The 20,686-nt window shown below is 42.5% G+C and overlaps 1 protein-coding gene across 3 annotated transcripts; it reads right to left on the reverse strand.

The window, feature by feature from the left end:
* Positions 1–7,293: 7,293 nt before the first annotated feature.
* zbtb8os (zinc finger and BTB domain containing 8 opposite strand) lies at positions 7,294–20,583 on the reverse strand. 3 transcript variants are annotated; one of them, XM_078567487.1, is made up of 7 exons: positions 20,458–20,583; positions 18,187–18,211; positions 16,111–16,232; positions 12,102–12,184; positions 9,753–9,805; positions 8,547–8,583; positions 7,294–8,452 (listed from the first exon to the last, which is right to left on the reverse strand). In XM_078567487.1, the coding sequence occupies exons 1-7, from the start codon at positions 20,537–20,539 to the stop codon at positions 8,366–8,368; spliced, it is 489 nt and encodes a 162-aa protein (XP_078423613.1). In that variant the 5' UTR covers positions 20,540–20,583; the 3' UTR covers positions 7,294–8,365. The 3 variants fall into 3 exon arrangements, with proteins under 3 accessions (XP_078423613.1, XP_078423614.1, XP_078423615.1); XM_078567488.1 differs by lacking the exon at positions 18,187–18,211 and having other exon boundaries at positions 20,458–20,557; XM_078567489.1 differs by lacking the exon at positions 20,458–20,583 and having other exon boundaries at positions 18,140–18,211.
* Positions 20,584–20,686: the final 103 nt, after the last annotated feature.

A 20,686-nucleotide genomic window follows, 5' to 3' on the forward strand; every position in this document is an offset into this window, starting at 1 on the left:
ACACAGCGAAAGGGGGGCGGGGGACAGAAATTGACCCCGTCGCCGGAAAGGATGGCAACCAGAGGACGGAGATTTGAGGCGGTTGGAAAAAGAATCAAAAGCGTCCTGAGAGAAAAAAAAAACTCTTATCACGCAGCGAGTGGCCCTGATCTGAAGGGCGGTGGAGACAGACACGAATCACGGCTTTCAGAAGGGAACTGAAAAAGCAGCTGTAGGAATAAAATTTGCGGGGTTCTGGGAAAGGGTGGGGGACAAGTGGCACCAGCTAAATTGCTCTTGCAGAGAGCCAGCACAGATACGATGGGCCGAATGACCTTCATCTGTGCTGTAACCCGTTCTACGATCCTAAAATTAGGACATTTTATTTTTGGAAAACTGAAATGCTATAGATGATGAATGGACAGCACATGAATGGATTGGATAAGGTAGATGTTCCTAAAGTCCAAAACTAGGGGCCATAAATACAAGCTAGCTACTACTCAGTCCAAGAAATCTCTTGGAGAGTGAATTCGCTTTTGCATAACTCCCTTGGTTTAAGCCTTCAGGCCCTTGACAACAATATTTATATTTACACAGTGTGGTATATATTGAGCCTCATAAGGAGATATTAGGGCAGATGACCAAACGCTTGGTCAAAGAGGTAGGTTTTAAGGGAGTTTTTAAAGGAAGAAAGAGAAACGGAGAGGTTTAAGCTGGAATTCCAAAACTTAGGGCTTCAGAAGCTGAAGGAATGGCTGCCAATGGTGGAACAATTAAAATCAGGGATGCTCAAGAAAATTAGTGGACCGCAGATATCTCGGACTGGCTCATACAACAACTTCACTCAGTCTATTCCCTTAGTACAATTTCCAACTCCATACGCTCAAGATTTGAAAGACTGCCTTGTATGCACCACACGATTGGGTCAGTTATCCACTCTCATCTCTGGCTTGACCAACTCACGTATGCCACATTGCTACATGCAATCCAATTCTTACTTCTACTTCAGGATTATATCCAAAGGTAGTTGCAGACCCTACTTCTCAACAATAAGCCCCTCTCTATCTTTATAACCAGGAATTCAAATTTTTTTTTTAGTTTATAAGAATGACACTGTCCACTGATACTATATCAGCCTCAGGCTCCTTCCTTCATTCCAATTTTGATCCCATATGACTTCACCCCAACTCTGACTGAGTTCCTCTCTCCCAATTTTAAAATTCTCATCCTAACATTTAAATCTCTGCATTGGGCTTGCACCTCAAACTTTGCAGCCTCCTCAGGACTCCAAGAGCTCTATTCCTCTGACACTCTTGTGCATCCCCCCGTCCATGTGCCCCATCATTCGTAGTCATACCTTCAGCCATCTAGGCCCCAAGCTCTGGAATTCCTATCCTAAACCTCTCCATCCCTATCCCCTCCTTTAAAATCCACCTTAAAACTTACCGCTTTGACCAAATTTTGAGTCACTTGTCCTAACATCTTTGGCTCAATGTCAATCTTTATCTCATTATGTTCTTGTGAAACACCTTGGGATATTTTCCTCTAATAGAGGCTCTATTCAAATTCCAAGTTGTTGTAGAGTTGCTGATGCAGTCAAAAATTGCGAGACAGTTTGTAAAAGAAAATACAAAATACAGCTATTACCAACTGAAATGTTTCCACAGTACATTTGACATATTTTCTTTGAGTTTGTAAATTCATAAATGATATTGCAATTTTGATAGGTTGGGAAAGCTGGATTTGTTCTCTTCAGAGAAAGCTGAGAGGCAATTTGATAAAGATGTACAAAATCATGAGGGGTTTGGACAGAGTTCATATGGCCAATTTGATTCATTCCACATGATATCAAGAAATGGCTGAAGGCACTGGATATTGCAAAGGCTGTGGGCCCCAACAATATTCCAGCAATAGTACTGAAGACTTGTGCTCCAGAGCTTGCTGCACCCCTAGCCAAGCTGTTCCAGTACAGCTACAACACTGGCATCTACCTGGCTATGTGGAAAATTGCCCTGGTATGTCTTGTACACAAAAAGCAGGACAAATCCAACCCGCCTCATCAGTCTACTCTCCATCATCAGTAAAGTAATGGAAGGGGTCATGAACAGTGCTATCGAGTGGCACTTGTTTAGCAATAATCTGCTCACTGATGCCCAGTTTGGGTTCTGCCAAAGTCACTCATATCCTGACCACATTACAGACTTGGTTCAAGCATGGACAAACGAGCTGAACTCCTGAGGTGCAGTAAGAGTGACTGCCCTTAACATCAGGGCCGCATTTGACTGAGTGTGGCATCAAGGAGCCCTAGCAAAACTGGAGTCAATGGGAATTGGGGAAAACTCTCCACTGGTTGGAGTCACACCTAGCACAAAGGAAGATGGTTCTGGTTGTTGGAGATCAGTCATCTCAGCTCCAGGACATCACTACAGGAGTTCCCCAGGGTACTGTCCTAGGCCCAACCATCTTCAGCTGCTTCAATGACCTTCCTTCCATCATAAGGTCAGAAGTGGGGATGTTCGCTGATGATTGCACAATGTTCAGCACCATTCGCGACTCCTCAGATACTGAAGCAGTCCGTGTGCAAATGCAGCAAGACATGGACAATATCCAGGCTTGGGTTGAAAGTGGAAAGTACACCACACAAGTGCCAGGCAATGACCATCTCCAACAAGTGAGAATCCAACCATCGCCCCTTGATGTTCAATGGCATTACCATCACTGAATCCCCCACTATCAACATTCTGGGGGTTACCATTGACCAGAAATTGAACTGGACTAGCCATATAAATACTGTAGCTACAAGAGCAGGTCAGAGGCGAGGAATAGTGTGACGAGTAACCCACCTCCTGACTCCCCAAAGCCTGTCCACCATCTACAAGGCGCAAGTCAGGAATGTGATGGAATACTCCCCACTTGCCTGGATAAGTACAGCTCCCACAACACTTAAGAAGCTTGACACTGTCCAGGACAAAGCAGCCCGCTTGATTGGCACCACATCCACAAACATTCACTCCCTCCACAACCGACATACAATAGCAGCAGTGTCTACAAGATGCACTGCAGCAATTCACCAAGGCTCCTTCGACAGCACCTTCCAAATCCACGACCACTACCAGCTAGAAGGACGAGGGCAGCAGATAGATGGGAACACCACCATCTGGAAATTCCTCTCCAAGTTACTCATCATCCTGACTGGGAAATATATCGCCGTTCCTTCACTGTCGCTGGGTCAAAATCCTGGAACTCCCTCCCTAACAGCACTGCGGGTGTACCTACACCATATGGACTGCTGTGGTTCAAGAAGGCAGCTCACTACCACCTTCTCAAGGGCAACTAGGGATGGGCAATAAATGCTGGCCCAGCCAGCGAAGCCGACATCCTGTGAATGAATTTCTTAAAATGGAGAAACTGTTCCCATTTGTGGAAGAAGTTGAGAATCAGGGGACCAATTGAAGGTGTTTGGTTCATTTGCCAATGTTAAAACGAGGAGAAACTTTATGATCTGAAATGCAAGGCCTGGTGCAGATTCAGCACGAAAGGGGAAAAAGCTTGCGGGCTACAGAAAAAGGGAGGGCGAATGGGAGGAGCTGAGTTGTTCTGGCAGAGACCTGGCACAGACAAAATGGGCCAAATGGCCGCCTCCTGTGTTGTTACCATTTTATAGCAACTCCTGAGCACATTTTCTACAATAAGGATCTTGCTGATAAATCAGGCACAAATTCTTGGATTGCTGCTGCCATCTGTAGGCAGTTAAAGGAATGTTTTTTTGAAAAATATACTTTATTCATAAAATATCTGAAAGAACATGACAAAACATTTCAAAATGGCCATCACAAAAAGTGCAATCATATTCCAGTTTTCCACATAGATCATGAGGTGCTTCAATACAATCAATGAACATTACAGACATTTCAATATGGTCATTACAGACAGACAGACAGTGCAATGGGATTCAGGTTATCGACATAGATCGTGTTGCACTCGGAGGTGCTTCAATACAATTGTGATACATTTAGTATTCACTGCATACATTCAATGTGAGTCATACAGCCCGAGGGGCCTATACCTTTCCCAACTCCTCGGTGCAATGTGGCAGAAAGATCTTAGACAGCGATCCTTCCCCATTGCGCCTTTGCGGCGGCTGCCCCAAGCTTTAGTGCGTCCCTCAGCACGTAGTCCTAGACTTTGGAATGTGCCAGTCTGCAACACTCGGTCGGGGACAACTCTTTGCGCTGGGAGACCAACAAGTTTCGGGCAGACCAAAGAGCGTCTTTCACCGAGTTGATGATCCTCCAGCTGCAGTTGATGTTTGTCTTGGTGAGTGTCCCTGGGAACAGCCGGTAGAGCACAGAGTCCTGTGTCACAGAACTGCTCGGGATGAACTTCGACAGAAACCACTGCATCTCTCTCCAGACCTTCTTTGCAAAGGCACAATCCACAAGGAGGTGAACAACGGTCTCTTCCCCACCACAGCCACCTTGAGGGTAACGTGCCGAGGGGGTGAGACTCCTGGCGTGTTGGAAGGATCTGACGGGGAGGGCCTTTCTCACCACCAGCCAAGCTACATCTTGGTGCTTGTTGGAAAGTTCTGGCGATGAGGCATTCTGCTAAATGACTTTGACAGTCTGCTCGGGGAACCATTCCACAGGGTCCACCCTCTCCATTTCCCGCAGGGCCTCTAGGACATTACGTGCTGACCACTGCCTGATGGACTTGTGGTCAAAGGTGTTTCTCTGCATAAATTTTTCCACGAGGGACAGGTGGTACGGCACGGTCCAACTACTTGGAGCGTTCCGCGGCAGCGTGGCCAGACCCATCCTTCGCAACACCGGGGACAGGTAGAACCTCAGCACGTAGTGACACTTGGTGTTTGCGTACTGAGGGTCTACGCACCACTTGATGCAGCCGCACACAAAGGTGGCCATCAGGATGAAGGCGATGTTGGGCATGTTTCTTCCTCCTTTAACTAGAAGTTTGTATATCGCGTCCCTGTGGACAGGATCCATTTTCGACCTCCAGATAAAGCTCGGGTGATCACCATCGCGCAGGAGTCTGGAATGGGCCAGACCTGCGCCACGTACAGCAACAGCGAGAGTGCCTCACACCTGATGACCAGGTTCTTACCCGCAATGGAGAGGGAGCATCACTCCCACATGCCCAGTTTTCTTTTCACTATAGCCACTCGCTCTTTCCAGTTTCTAATGCTTGCCCTGGTCCCTCCGAACCATATCCCCAGCACCTTCAGGCAGTCTGACCTGAAGGTGAAGGGGATAAAGGATCGGTCAGCCCAGTTCCCAAAGAACATGACCTCACTCTTGCCGCGATTTACCTTGGCTCCCGAGGCCAGTTCGAACTGGTCGCAGATGTGGATCAGTCTGCGCGCCGACAGCGGATCCGAGCAGAAGACGGCGACATCGTCCATGTACAGGGAGGCTTTGACCTGAGTGCCTCCACTGCCCGGGATCGTCACTCCTCTTATGCCCGGATCCTTCCTGATGGGCTCAGCAAAGGGTTCTATGCAACACACAAACAGGACATGGGAGGGTAGCCCTGCCTGACTCAATTTAATTGGAAAGCTTTCTGATTCCCACCCATTGAGACTGCGCTACAGATGTTTGGGTAGAGCAGTTGGATCCAGTTGTAGATTCCCTCTCCAAACCTCATTTTGGACAGCACATCCACCATGTAGGTGTGCGATATCCTATTAAAGACCTTCTCCCGATCCAGGCTGATCAGGCAGGTGCCCACACCCCTGTTCCATACATAAGCAATCGTACCCATGAGCAGCGCGAGGCTGTCAGAGATCTTCCTGCCGGGCACAGCGCAGGTCTGGTCAGGGTGGATCACCAACTCCAGAGCAGACCTGACCCGATTGGCAATGACCTTGGATAGAATCTTATAGTCCACATTCAACAGTGAAATGGGTCGCCAATTTCTAATTTCCTCCCTTTCCCCCTTGTGCTTAGATGAGGGTGATGATGCCTTTCCTCATGGATTCTGACATACTGCCGGCCAGGAGCATACTCTCGTACACTCCTAGCAGGTCTGGGCCGATCAAGTCCCACAGAGCCGAATACAACTCCGCCGGCAAGCCGTCGCTTCCGGGAGTTTTACTCTTCTCGAATGACTCAAGGGCCTTAGTCAGTTCGTCAGGAGTTAACTGCTTGTCCAGACTCTCCCGTGTACTGTTGTTTAAGACCTCCATGATAGAGGACAGAAAGGCCGTTCTATCTGTGGGCTTGTCATACAGTCCGGCATAAAAGGATTTGCCGATCCTTCCTATTCATACACATTCCTCCCATCTTACTGCTGTGTCACAAACTCCGAAAGATTTGAGGGGAATGACAATATGGAGACAGTTTGTGTCTAAAACTGAGGAAAATGTTACCACTGCATATTTAGCTGTATTCATGGATGAGACCACGTTCCACTGGATAGCAGGCTGGTTCCCCCAGGTTCATCCAGCTCCTGGGCCATTTTCCTGGAGGTCGGATTGTGGGGGAGGGCAGCAGCACCACCTAGCCACAAGTGATGGGTAGCTATGAATGTACGAATTCGGAGCAGCAGTAGGTTGTCAAAGGCCAATTGGGATTTTCCAGTTGGCCTCCAGGTGGTGGAGGATAGGACAGCTGCCTGGAGGTTGCCTCCCAGTAGCAGACTGAGGGGCCAGTGCAGGCTTAGAGGCTGGGCTGCAGGCTGCCCTATGAAGTGATTCCCCCACAAACCCATATCCCACAACCTCCACCCTCAGGGGTGGACTAACTGCAAAGGCCTTCTTTTATTTTAAACTTGAAGAAGTTACAGGGCACCTCCATTTTGGATGCCCTCTTCCTCAATTACCTCCCATGGCTGCTTCCAAGCTATTGGCCCTCCTGTAGAGCCCATCAGCTTTCCTTAATTAGGTGGTGAGCCTGTCCTCTGGCCATTAATTAGCCAATTCAGGGAAAAATCGCCAGTGAGTGACAGTTCCCTACACAGGGTGGGCAGCCGGCCCCCATTTCAGCCTGAGAGCAGGGTCCTCAAGCCCGCAGGAAAACCCTGCTCCTGGTCTTCAGTCACTGCCACAAACTCCACCCCTCAGGCCCGACTCCACCTCGCTCCCGGGCAACTGTCTGATGCAGAATATGGCCCTTTAAATTCTCTAAAAAAAAAACAATGCTCGTATTTATATCATGCCTCAGGGTATTGCAAAGTGCTTACGGCCAATGGATTACTTCTGCAATGGAGTCACTTCTGTAGGTAAAAGCAACATACAGTTTGCACACAGCAAGGTTCCAATAATAGATGAATGAACAAGATCATTTAGACATTACATAACATTATTTTAATAGCTTTATTATACATTTTAAATCAATTTCTAAAATACCAACCCTTAAATAATGATCAGCATGATTGTAAAGGCCAAATCTTTGCGGATTGTATGAAGCAATCCAAAAGGTTATATTGTAAGCTGGGGGTGTCAGAGCTTATGAAGAATCCTAAGCGGCTTTGTCTTAAGAAAAAAAACATTTTAATCATGTATTAAAAAAGGATTAAGGATTCTGCCCCACCACTCCCAATTATTTATTTATCGATACAAATCAATTTTTGTGCATTCCTCCAAAAATTGGAAAGGCTGAAGACATTGGGCTGGATTTTTAGCTCCTCTCTGGGGCGGGAACAGAGACGGGCGGGTGAGGAATTTTGTGCCACTGGACAGCGTGCCGGTTCCCCCCACATCCATCCCGATCCTGGGCCATTTTTGCAGAGGTGGGATTGTGGGGGGGAGAAGGGATTCGCTGTAGAGAGTCACTCAGACATCTCAGTCAGGTGGACTTCATTCCGTAAAGGTTTGACAGCCAATAAAATCATACCATGTGCACCTTCACCAACAATAGCTGCAACTTAGTCAATCTTCCAGCATGCCCGTCAAACAAGCTGCTGACTTTGCCAGTCCGACCAGTTAAAGGGAATGAAAAACTCTCATCCATTTCCAAAAAGATGAAAATGTAAAAAAAAAATTAAAACCAGATGTTAAATTCAGAGCTGCCACATTTGCTGCTGGTTGACAATCAGATGACAAACAAACATTTCCAGTAGATGGGACATTGCCTCTCAGTACAGTATACCCATTTATAATTTGATAATTCACCCATTCTGATTATATTTCACCAAAAAAATGGCAAACTATAGAAAATCCGGATATTCTATTACCTGCTGGTATAGCAAGTTATTTCAATAAATCAAAAGGCTTGCGTATTAAATACAGAGGAAGGAGACAGTTCTCCTGATAATGGCACTTATCTTATTTACACGTACCGTAATGCGACATTTCAATAAAAAGATACACTCTGTACTGTACATATTTTAAAATACACAAGAAAAATTCAAAACATTTAAAATAAATTCAAATATCAATTATGACAAAAATTTGAGGATATTCATCTTCGTGAATCTGCATCGCTGAGTATGTGATGGCTTTGACTTCAGTGCCCTGTAAAGGGGAGAAATGGCTGCATCAATTTTATTCAATTTAGAAATAGTAAGAGGAGATGTGCAAAATGAAAATTAAAATGTTCTGGTCTTACCTGTGGGTGTTTGGCCAAATCAAACTGTTCTCCCCACCTTATAGGGGGAAAAAAAGGAAGCACCTTAGGTCAGATTTCAGGTGAGTTAAGGAGGCTTCAACTTACTTACCAACAACTATCTTATTACAAACCCCCCCCATTAGGAAGTGTATTTTGAGATTCATCTCGATTCCCATTAAAGACGGGATAAAAGGTTGAATCTTCATAAAACACTAATCCAATGGACAAATTTAAATGAATTTCAATTGTGTCCAGCACGGTTTCACTTCTACAGACATAATGAATTGAAAGAACATGAACTCACACAAGTTAGAATCCAAGCAATGCTCTTAATAGTCTGTATTTGGTGTTAAACCATTTTCAATGCTTAGATCTTGATTAAAAGTGAATCAAAATTAACTAATTTTCAATCCATCCATTAGATTTCTCCCCCCCCCTTTCTTACAAAATGGTTTCACTAGTGATATTCAAAGATTAAACAAACTTAAGGAGATTGGCAAAAAAAAAAAATCAACCCACATCATCAACAGAATAGCCACAGAATGAGAGCAAGATCAAGCAAACAAACCAAAAAGATTCACTACCCATCAACATTTTCCACCAGTGATTTGGACCGAAGTTATGCTTGAAATAATATAACTGCACTTATGGCTGTACCAATGAGAATTGTTTTTTTTAAAAAAAGTGTTGAAAATATCACTATTTGGAATATAAATACAAAAAATATTAATAACCAGCTGAAACGTTAGGTCCTATCCCAACTTCTTGGTATTCTGCTCCTACATTCTCTTGCTGTAGGAGCAGCCAGACAGCCCAGGCTCAGGCTTCTGCAGACGTCACTGAAGCTGGTCACAAAGCTGTCAGACAGGTCAGTCTGGCAACTGGGTTCTTCTTTTTAAGAAACAGCATTGGCTGACACTTCTCCCACTAATAATGCAACTGCAATTTGTCACTTAATATATCTCAGATAGAAAAATGCTTCCTGCCAGTAAGTAAAAGCTTTAAACTTTAAAATAATAATACAACATAATTTAAAGCTGGAGGGTGTGTGTGTGTGTGTGGATGGATGGAAATGGGGTATTTCAGTGACGGTGTACAAGGTCCAAGTGACCAGTTGGGCTCAGAGATTGCTAATTCTCTAAACCTGCTAGAAGTTAGGATTAACAGTCAATATGTCAAATTGTTCAAATTAGTTACCATACGTACCCGATTGATCGAATCTTATAATTAGCTCTATCCATATGAATCACTTTCATCTCCTAAAAGAGAAAGATCAAGAAAGTTAGAATAGCAACTTTAAAAATATTAACATGTATTAGAAATCAAATCCCCGATAAACTGCAGTAAATTTGTTGTTGAAATGTTACATTAGTTTGGACCATATAAAGGCAACACTTACAAAGCAAACCACAGCCATCTTGTGGCTGGTTGAATTATTTGGTCAAGCAAAAGACTCCCTACTGAAAATGGAACTTATCTTTTTAAAATTCATAATTATGGTAGCTCCTTTGATAGTTAAGTTCATCAAAGCTGTAAATTGGGCAGGAAGGTTCCAGATCCCACCTGCAGCCTGTACGGTGTTAGCTAACTGCAGACAAGGGTAACAAGTAGCCTCAGCATCCCAGATTAGGGAAGGGGAAATTGCAGCCTCTACTTGAGTGGCATGTGTGTGGTGATCAATTGAAGATAGAAATTAGGTCAAATGTGATGCCCCCACCACTGAATAAGGCTGCCAATGCTCAGTGCTTTACGTTTAGACGTGAAACGTGTGACCAAAGGCACCCACACAACTGCACTCGAGCAAAGAGGCAATGTCTTTAAGAGAGAAAAACACTATGCAAGCAATGCCAGAAAGTGACGTTAGGCCAATATCACAACATAAAAACAAAAAACTACTGCGGATGCTGGAAATCCAAAACAAAAACAGAATTACCTGGAAAAACTCAGGTCTGGCAGCATCGGCGGAGAAGAAAAGAGTTGACGTTTCGAGTCCTCATGGCCCTTCATGAGGACTCGAAACGTCAACTCTTTTCTTCTCTGTCGATGCTGCCAGACCTGCTGAGTTTTTCCAATATCACAACATGGTATGTTAGAGTGCTCAGATTCAAGTTTATGGTCATGTTTTTCTGCACAGCAAGTTTTCAAATTTAGCTAGACTTAAGTGTTTGCAATGTGGAGGGGATGGGAAAGCAATAATAGGTCTTTCTGAACAGTACTTGCATTTTTCTTCACAGAAAATACATGCCCCAATAGTCAAAAATTAAGATAAAACAATGGAAATTTTAGATCAGATTTTCCTAAGAACATATTATTTGCTGGTTTTCAAATGTTATTTCGCAGAATAATTCATAATTTAAAATCCTGGGTCCACATAGCAAATCAGCTGCACAAAGACATGGATTAGAGATAGAATCTCAATGACCTCAGCTGCTTTACAAAATCTAATGGTACTGCAAATATTATAAATGTATTTTAACCTCGACCAACCCCTTTACCCCACTGGCAGCCATGCTTCAGGTGCCTGGTGCTCAAATTCCATCTCTAAACCCCTCTGCTTCGTCATCTCCCCCTTTTCCTTAAAAATCAATGACTTTGACCATGCTTTTAGCTGTCCTTCCTAATCCCTTTCTTTAGTTTGATGACTGATATCCTGTGTGTTTCTGGAACATCACAGGATCTTAGAGATGTTATAAATGCAAGCTGTTGTTTCAAGAACACTCTTTTACTTCTTTTCATTTTCTCGGTCTTTACTAGGTATCCTCCAGTACCAAGTGGTTATTTTTCATCTGCCTGTAGGAAGTTAAGGGGGTAGTTTCAACCTAACCCACCTGGTGGGATGACGATAGGATTGGGTCAGCCACCCATTTTACACCCTGCCTGATTTTACTCTATCAAAACTGAAGAGTGTAAAACCAGATGGATAACCCAATCTGGTCAATTTTCCACTGGGCGTAGGAGGTTAAAGTTAGCCCTGACCGTTAACTGCAGGGCCCTCTGTGAGCGTAATCTCATCCTTCCTTGACATCCACATGTGTACTTACAATTCATTTGCTCACTGTCTTCAGTAACTGAACTATTGGATTAGCAAATCTAATTTCTTTGGAAAGCATGTTATTACATTGGTAATCCTCAGGGAGGGGCTAGGTTGTCATCATGCCCTTTGGAACACAATCTCATGTAGCTATTGCAAACACATCATTAGCCACATGTAACGTATTGGTCAAACCTGCTGGCACCATGACATGTAAAACATAAGCTCGACACTAAATAATGTAATTCCATAAATCTCTACTGGACCACTTTCAGGCACCACCACCTTCTCAAGGGCAATTAGGGACGGGCAATAAATGCTGGCCTAGCCAGCGATGCCCACATCCTGTGAATTAATAAAAATAGGTCCAAATTTGCAGAATTGCATTTATTTCCCAGTACTCATCACAGGCACAGTTCTAATTTTTCAAATCATTCCTACCGCTTTACAAACAGTGCTTAATGTGATAAATTCTAATGTCAACTCACATTGGTCTTATTTCCATCTTAAAATAATTCACTGACCCTTGGAATGAAAAACATCTCAGCACTGAATTGATAGAGCCATTCATCCATGAAATTATAGAGCAGAGACAGCATGTCATGCCCTAGAAGAAAACAGACAAAACAAATATGAAAATCAGGTTAGAATTACTGTTTGGTATATTTCATGTCATACAAGCACATCCAGAACCATGGACAAAGAACTGGAGAATATACTGAATTCTGGTGACCAACTAGAGTTGGTACCATGCTTACACCTGGAACATTGACTTGTCTGTTCTCTCCACAAATGCTAATTTGATCTGTTGCATGCTTTCAGTGTTATGGCACAGCCAATGGTAAATGCTGAGTTTTTCAAATCCCAGGGGAAAACTTGAAACAACTGCCACAACTTGTTTCACAATTTGCATAAATTTAAATGTGTGCCTTGAATTCTATAGTAATAAGACCGCCAAGTTTTATAGGTTTTTACAAAACTAGATTAAACACTTATTAATGAGAAAAATGATTTTAAGCACATACATGTCTACAAATTACTACAACTTCTAAATCCCCTACTTAAATCTGATTCCCAGTAACACTTTCATTAAGGCAACAGTAAGGCAGATTTTTAAAGACCCAGGCAAAGAAACATGATACCCTGACAATCCAATTCAAAGTGAGTCATCTTAACTTCAGTGCTTTGTAGACAGCAGCTTGAGGCGTAGATGCTGAAGGCTTTTCACACTTGCTAGATCTTAAAACGCCTGCCCTTACACTTAGCCTTTGCTCCTTTATAGATATTTTCCCCTCTGAATGCAAATTCCCATTGTTTCACTATGTCTTTGGACTTTACCTTTCTGAGAATAAAAATCTCGCACAGTACTAAGTTTTACCAGTAATTTTTGGGAAAAAAAAACAAACACACTGTTTCTAAACTTCACCAGGCTAGGTGACACATTTTGCACTCTCTTTTGAAAACAATCTAGTCTGCTTTATTTAAAAATGCAACTGTTCCCTTGACACCCACGTTTACCTACTTGACACTTCAAACCTAGCTCCATCTTCTAACACATCAAAGCCTTCAGACCAGCTGCCTTTAATCCAATTAACATGCACATGCACACACCACTATTTTACAATTCCAATAACATTATGAGAATTATTATATCTTTCTGACATCAGTATTTCCCATTGTTGTTGCAGTCATAAATGTATTCGAAGACAGATATTCAGCTGTCAGTTCACAGTAGAAATGAGAAAAAAAACTAATGCCTATTCAAATTGTGTTCTGAGCAGCACCATTACTCGTGGTTATAGAAGCTGATTAGGGACTATTTAATCAAGTTTTTTGTTGACTATTGATGGGCCTCTACACAACAGACACTTGGTGGAAATAAAATTCCCAAGAATACAGTGTCAAGAGCTCTGAAGGCATTGCCTCGTAAACAACTTCAAATCAGCATCCTCACAATGATTGAGTAATTATATAACATAAAGAACAGCTTTTCAAATTAGAGTCTCTGGGGTGTCTGAGACGGGAAGTTTACGAGGTCTACAAGGCCATTAGACCCCTGTTCATTTGCCACCAATTTCTGTATTTTTCAGTATTTGTTGACATATTAGCCTAAAATTTCAGTCATAGGTACTAATAAATATTTTCTGCAACTGTAGCATTGATTTTCTTTGGGATTGGGAATTCCATTGTATAGGTGGTGTGAAATGCCAGCTGCCAATCTGGAACGCTGACACTATTCCAGTGAGGGGTGACTCAAACCTGGATGCAACTACCAGGGGATGTTGTTCCTAGGCTGATTCAGGAATTCACCTCCAGTGGATACAGCTGAACTATTACCTGCTGAAAACAGACCTAGATCCTGTTCCAGGAATTAAAGCCCTGCTGATTGGAACAGATTATCTCTACCAAATACCCCTCAATTCCCTGAGAATAAATTTTAATTGGCATCTCCCCATCAGAACGATAGGGCGGCATTTCAACTTCCACACCTTCAGTGAGATGAATGACACTGTTGTGCCACTACAGACGTAAGCAACCACCTAATATATTCCAAATGACTCTATTTGGAACAGGATACAATGGTGGAAGACCCACCCTACCTGACATCAGTCCCTGCAAACTGTCTGCGCAACTGTTAGAGGCACACATGTGCAGATAAACTTCTGATGTAAAAGCAACAGACAATAAGCAGCCACACCACTGTTTGTCGCACCCACCCCCAGGAATTTGATTGTAATTTGAGTAAATATCACACTGGTTGCATCATCGTAACTGGGTGGGGATTTGGGTGGCAGTACCCTGAAAATTAGAAAAAAGTCCCTTGTTGATCTCAGAGCAAACAAAAATAGATTTCTTTATCATCAGTTTATTGTGCCAAGTATTTGCGTGGGAAAACTTGGTGTGACACAGTGTCTTGAAGCTATTAATGTTTCTAATATTATTGGAAAATATTTTTCTTTTAAAATAGAGGTTTAGTCTGTGGGTGTGTCTTAACTGGATTAAAGCCAGTCTGGGTGATTAGCCAGATTAAAGTCTGGGTGCTTTTGATGTGTACTTGTTTTGAGATGTAAGAGGGGTAGAGTGCATTTTTGAATAGAGCATTCAGGAAGTGGGATGAAATCTGGCACCTAGCTAGCAGAAGCAATATGTTTATATTACTAATAAAATTGGTACCATGAAAAGGGTTTTGTTAGAAGAGGTGGAGTTCAAAGAGGCTGGTGATACAATGAGAACTTACATTCAATGAGCTGTGCTAGGTATAACCGATATCAGTTTTCCGTGTGTGCAGGGCAGAGGCAATGTAAAGATTAAAGTAGCTGTAAGCCTACAACTGTCTCCACAGAAACCAAAGTGAGAGGAACCTCATTTTGAATTCGTAAGGTGAAAATGCTTTGCCTAGTGTCTGGTTAAGTCTATGGGTTGCTGTTGCCTTAATGAAGATTAGTCTGGGAATTTGTTAAAAGTTATGATAGTGGTAATTTGTAGCCATGTTTATATATTTTTAACTTGTGTAAATTAATAAAATGTTTTATTTAGTTTAATATAAAACCTCCCGAGAACTGGTGATCTGATTCTTGAATTTAGAGTTGCATCTCAAACATACCACTTATGTAGGTTATGACAGTTGTTTAAGTTTCCCTCTGGGATTTTTAATGAACTCAGCTTTACAACCGCTGGGTCATAACACTCATTGACATAAGCTTATCCATCAATTTGGCCCAATCATTTTTCAAAGCAATAGAATGCCATTGTTATCTATCTTAGCATTAAACAAACTTTATAATCACTTGCTATCAGATGAAGTATGTAACCAGTGGTTAGTTATTACTGGCATTAGAATGTTACTAATAGGCAGGGCCACTCTGATAGCACAATGGGTATCCGCCAAATGACTAGGATATTTATGAGGCCAGACCAGGTTCTCCAATTCCCACCTCTTTCCTTCCTATTGAATGTACCTTACTGTCACTTCTTGTATCCTTAAACAGTTGAACAGAGACTAGGAACTCAGCATACAAGTGTAGTAACCTGTCTCCAGCTTTGTGGGTTGATAAAGCAATATGTGGCCTCATATGTGGATCATGGTTTGCCTTTCCTCGTAACTGAACTGTACCTATTAAGTTCATTCTTTTGCATTATTAAAAAATAAGATTGTGTTTTTAGCCCAAACTATTGATCGTACAGATTCTTCCCCCACCTAAAATGCACAAACGTTTTACCTTCCGCATTTTTCCCCCTTTGTCCAAACTTCATTTGGCAGACAACTGGGCAAGCAAACTTTTTTCAAGGCCAAACTCAACCCTGGCAACTGCGGGAATACAGCTTGCAGATGTGAGGCAACTGTGATGCCCTGTAACCTCCTATCTTCATCTCCAAAGGAATTTGATACATGTAAAATAGTGCAGATGAAACCAAAGCAGCTGAATAAACCACCATGTGTTAGCGTCTAAAGGACATTTATGTACAAATTTTATTTACTGAAAATTTATATAATTATGGTCATTATGGTGCATACTAAATCACCATGGTTACCTTCAGCCTCTACTTCAATTGTTGTTATGGGTTGCACAGTTTCAATGTCAGTCATATAACCGAACATGGCCATAACAACCTGTTCAAACGCCTCTTCTAACGTATCGCCCCATGAATGTAACCTGTAAAAAGGAGAAATTTCAGGGCCTTGGAACTGAAAGTTTATTGCTTCATAAAAGTAACACACAGATCAGCAATTCTGTTCCACACCGATCATGAACTCTGAAGCTAGTAGCTGTCAATTTTCTTTCAATTACAAATCACAAACAGCCAGCCAGAAAGCATTTTGCTGAAAAATCCATATCATAGACTGGTATGACAACGTATTGCAGAATAAATAACAAAAGCCCATTTTCAATCCATCTGTTAGTTTTGAAGAATGGCCTCCACTTAAAATGCTGGCTGATTTTTTTTTAAAGAGCTGGTGAAACTGTGGTGTATTTCTAACAGTTACTGCTTTTATCTCAGCTGGTTTATCACAGATGTAATTTCATCCACATCTGCAGATTTCCCAAACAACATCTTTACTTGAACACAGGATACAATTATTTGAAAAGGATAAAAAGCATCGTGCTCAGAGTTATCTATTATAATACTGCAACAGGCATCAAGCTATATATAAGAACGATTAAAATGCAATGCACACTGGTATTGTCCAATATGCTTATGTGATAGAGTATATAGTATCTTAGGCTTTATTAATAGGGGCACTGAGTACAAAAGTAAGGGGGTCATGTTGAACTTGTATAAGACACTAGTTACGATTCATCTGGAGTACTGCGTCTAGCTCTAGGCGTCATACTTGAGTAAGGATGTGAAGGCATTGGAGAGAGCACAGAGGAGATTCACAAGAATGATTCCCAGGCTGAAGAATTTTAGTTATGAGGATAGATTGGAGAAGTTGGGACTGTTTTCCTTGGAGAAAAGGTGGCTGAGAGGAGATTTGACAGAGGTATTCAAGTTCCTGAAGGGTACGGACAGGGTAAATAGTGAGAACATGTTCCCACTCAAGAAAACATCAAGAACTAGAGGGCACAGATTCAAAATAATTGACAGGAGTAGGAGGAATGATGTGAGGAAAAACATTTTCACCCAGAGGGTGGCTGGAGTCTGGAACAAACTTCCTGAAAGGGTGGAGACAGATTTGATTGAGGTATTCAAAAGGGAATTGAATTGCTACCTGAAAAGAGAGACTGTGCAAGGTTACGGCGGTAAGGCAGGGGGGTGGGATTAGGTGGAATGCTCTTTTAGAGACCCAGTGCACACATGATGGGCTGAATGGCCTCCTTCTGCATTGTAAAGATACTGTGATGCATTCAAAGTAATTTAAAATTACTCCCACCAGTACCATCACCAGTGAGGTCTGAAAGCACTCCAGTGTTGATGTTGTTCAAAACGCTTTTTGTAGATACAGTTCAAGTTTGAGGTCAGAATCGAAATTATAATGCTGCATACTTATCATAATTTGAGTGGAAAAACAGAACTCTTTACATGTCTGATTTTAAATGAAAATCTGTGGCAACACTGGATCAACTTTGTCCCTCCATTATGATAATCCTCATGCAGGTTTACATGATCCAGTAAAAGTGACTAAATTTCAGGGACCCATTGCTGTTATTAGACAGAAATTATTATTTTTCCTGGGAAGGGGATAGAGATTGAATATTTTGTTTAAACATGCAGTAAACTTTTGGAATTCTTACGCCATAAGATTAATCATTATGGTTGACAGAAGTAAACATTATTTAATTGTCTTTTTGATTAAAGTTGATTAAACAGCAATACTTTTAACAAGACAGCCAGAAACACAATTTAAAAAATATAGCCAAATCAAAGCCAATTGAATATTTTATTGCAACACAAGGTATTGGATTCTTCATCGGGAAGGCGATGCAACATTGATGAAACATTGTATAGTACTCACTGTGGAATCACAAGGTTGCAATGAATGCCAGCATGAATCATACAATTCAGATATTACAGGTTACTTCCTGAATGTCAAAGAATTATATTCCAAAGCTGCACTCACTTTTAATTATAAGTATTTTGTTTAAAATTAGTATTTTAAGAACTTACTGTACATCTGCAGTGTGGTCCAAGTCTAAGGAGAAAAAAATTTACACAAATTGAAAGCTAACTATTAATTTAATGCATCTTCAAGGACTTATAATACATCTGAATACAATATGCAGAAGCCAAGCTGATTCACTATATCAAAGAAAAATTTGTACTGTGGCCTATTTATCCTAATTTATCCACACTACCGGAAGCAATATTGGAATTTTTGTTCTTACTTACTGGTGACTTAATTGCACTTCATTACCATGAATTATATTGATTCAGGTACTGTTACCCAGGGTCCCTAGCAGAGAGGTCGCATCTTACTGTCTGATGATACACAAGGGGCTGAATGTCCAGGGTGGCAATTAGCTCATTCTGCTTTTCCCCACTCGACATTTACGTCTACTATCCAAGTCAGGCCACTGGATCACAACCAGAAGCCGGAACAAAGTGAGATTCCATTGAATTTCCCAGTGTCCAGACCCAACTGCAGCCTTCTTAATCTTAATCTGGCTAAGAGCACGTAACGCAATACTGACTAAGAATCAAATCTGTAGCCCGTGATGAAGGTCATCAAACAAACATTAGTTCTTTCTCCACAGATGTTGCCTGATCTGCTGAGCATTTCCAGCGCTTTCTGTTTTTACGAAACCTGTAACCTTCCTGGCCTGTATGGGTCAATAAAACACTGAGCAATCCATTTAGCCAATAACATCACTGGGTAACGTTTGGGTCATAAACTTGAAACTGATTCTCAGGGGAAACAAAATTATTAAACACAATAGGCAACTCAGTATATGGAGCCCATTCTATGTAAGCTATTCCCCTGAAGGGAAACAAAAATCGATGAGAGGGTTTTATGACAGGTCAAAAGGGCTATGTTTCTTGAAACATGACTTAAAAGAAAGTGTCATAACTAGAGTCCAGCAAAATGAGACTTGGAAGACAGCACATTGTTCTCCTGACTGAGGTATTTGACAGCGTTAATAAAAACATTTGTTATTGTGAGCTCAATTATTCAGAATCTAAAACCAGAAGATTCATTAGAGTCAACAGGAGCTTTTATGTCAAGGCATATAAATTCCTTCCTTAGTTACAAATCCCTCTCCCTCCAACCAATCTTGTTCACTGTATCCAGGATCCCCACACACATGCACAAACACAATCTATTTCACCAGTGCCACAAAGGTGGAGAAAAATAGGGGAAGTGTAAAATTTTGATAACTTGAGTTTTAGTAATTGTTTGGAAGCAGTGATGTTTCTCAGAGAAAATGCAAATATTCTGGGAATTTAATTGGTTTTAAAACATCAGAGTGGCTATGCGTCCCACCCCAGCCCTATTCCAACCCCAATCTCCTTACTCATCCTCCTCAACCCCACCTCACCCTACACACCTATCACCCTCAATCTCTGCCAACCCTCCCCCCACTCAACCCTTAGCCTCATCATAGCAAACCCATACCCACTACATCCCTAACAGCCCCAAAACCCCCTCCCCAATCCCATAACCCCAAAATCCCAAACCCAAAACTCCAACCCCCCAAAATTCCAAAACCCCAACCTTAACCCTCAAAACTCCAAAACCCCATCCCTAACACCCCCAAATTCCAACCCTAACCCCCAAAACTAACACCACCAAATCCCAAGCCTAATCCCCAAAACCCCAACTCTAACACCCCCAAATTCCAACCCTAACCCCCAAAACTCCAAAACTAACACCCCCAAATCCAAAGCCTAATCACCAAATTCCAACGCCAACCCCCAAAACTCCAAACCTAATCCCCCCCAAAACTCCAAACCTAATCCCCCCCAAAACTCCAAACCTAATCCCCCCCAAAACTCCAAACCTAATCCCCCCAAAACTCCAAACCTAACACCCCCAAATTCCAACCCTAACACCCCCAAATTCCAACCCTAACACCCCCAAATCCCAACCCTAACACCCCCAAATCCCAACCCTAACACCCCCAAATCCCAAGCCTAACCCCCAAACCTAACTCCCAAAACCCCCAAACCTAACTCCCAAAACCCCCAAACCTAATCCCCAAAACTCCCAACCCTAACCCCCAAATCCCCAACCCTAACCCCCAAAACCCTAACCCTAACCCCCAAAACTCCTCCCTACTGCCCCCAAAACACTCAATCCCACCCGGCCATTTTAAGCTACACCCATTGGCCAAATTTAAACGCCTTCAGCGGAAATTGGGCCCGGGCTCTGCCACCCCCCCCTCAGCTCCAGCGTTAACCGGTTGGTGAGCAGGGACTAGCAGAGAGAGGTTCACCTACATTCATATTTCTTACTGACAGGGGGATATTTCGCTTTAACCGCTTTCATAGCTACGCTCAGGTCATATTCCCTGTCGTCCATCACTCAGCGTCCACCTGCACGCTAAGGACGTAGCGCGCATGCGTGATCGGACCACCATCGTGCCACTGATTGGCTGACCGGGGTGTCAATTATCCCGGAAGCTCGGCGTTGATTGGTCACCTTGAAAGGTGGCGTTACTTTCCCCCC

This window comes from Cetorhinus maximus, chromosome 21, assembly GCF_964194155.1.
Source record: "Cetorhinus maximus chromosome 21, sCetMax3.hap1.1, whole genome shotgun sequence".
Taxonomy (NCBI): domain Eukaryota; kingdom Metazoa; phylum Chordata; class Chondrichthyes; order Lamniformes; family Cetorhinidae; genus Cetorhinus; species Cetorhinus maximus.

Bases quoted from the DNA above. Each gene is read 5' to 3' on its own strand.
- zbtb8os (XM_078567487.1), bottom strand. From the start codon at position 20,539: ATGGACGACAGGGAATATGACCTGAGCGTAGCTATGAAAGCGGTTAAA. The intron at 18,212-20,457 runs GTAGGTGAACCT...TTTTCTCCTTAG, and splicing joins TGTCAGTAAGAAATATGAAT to ACTTGGACCACACTGCAGAT. The intron at 8,453-8,546 runs GTAAGACCAGAA...TCCCCTTTACAG, and splicing joins ATTTGGCCAAACACCCACAG to GGCACTGAAGTCAAAGCCAT.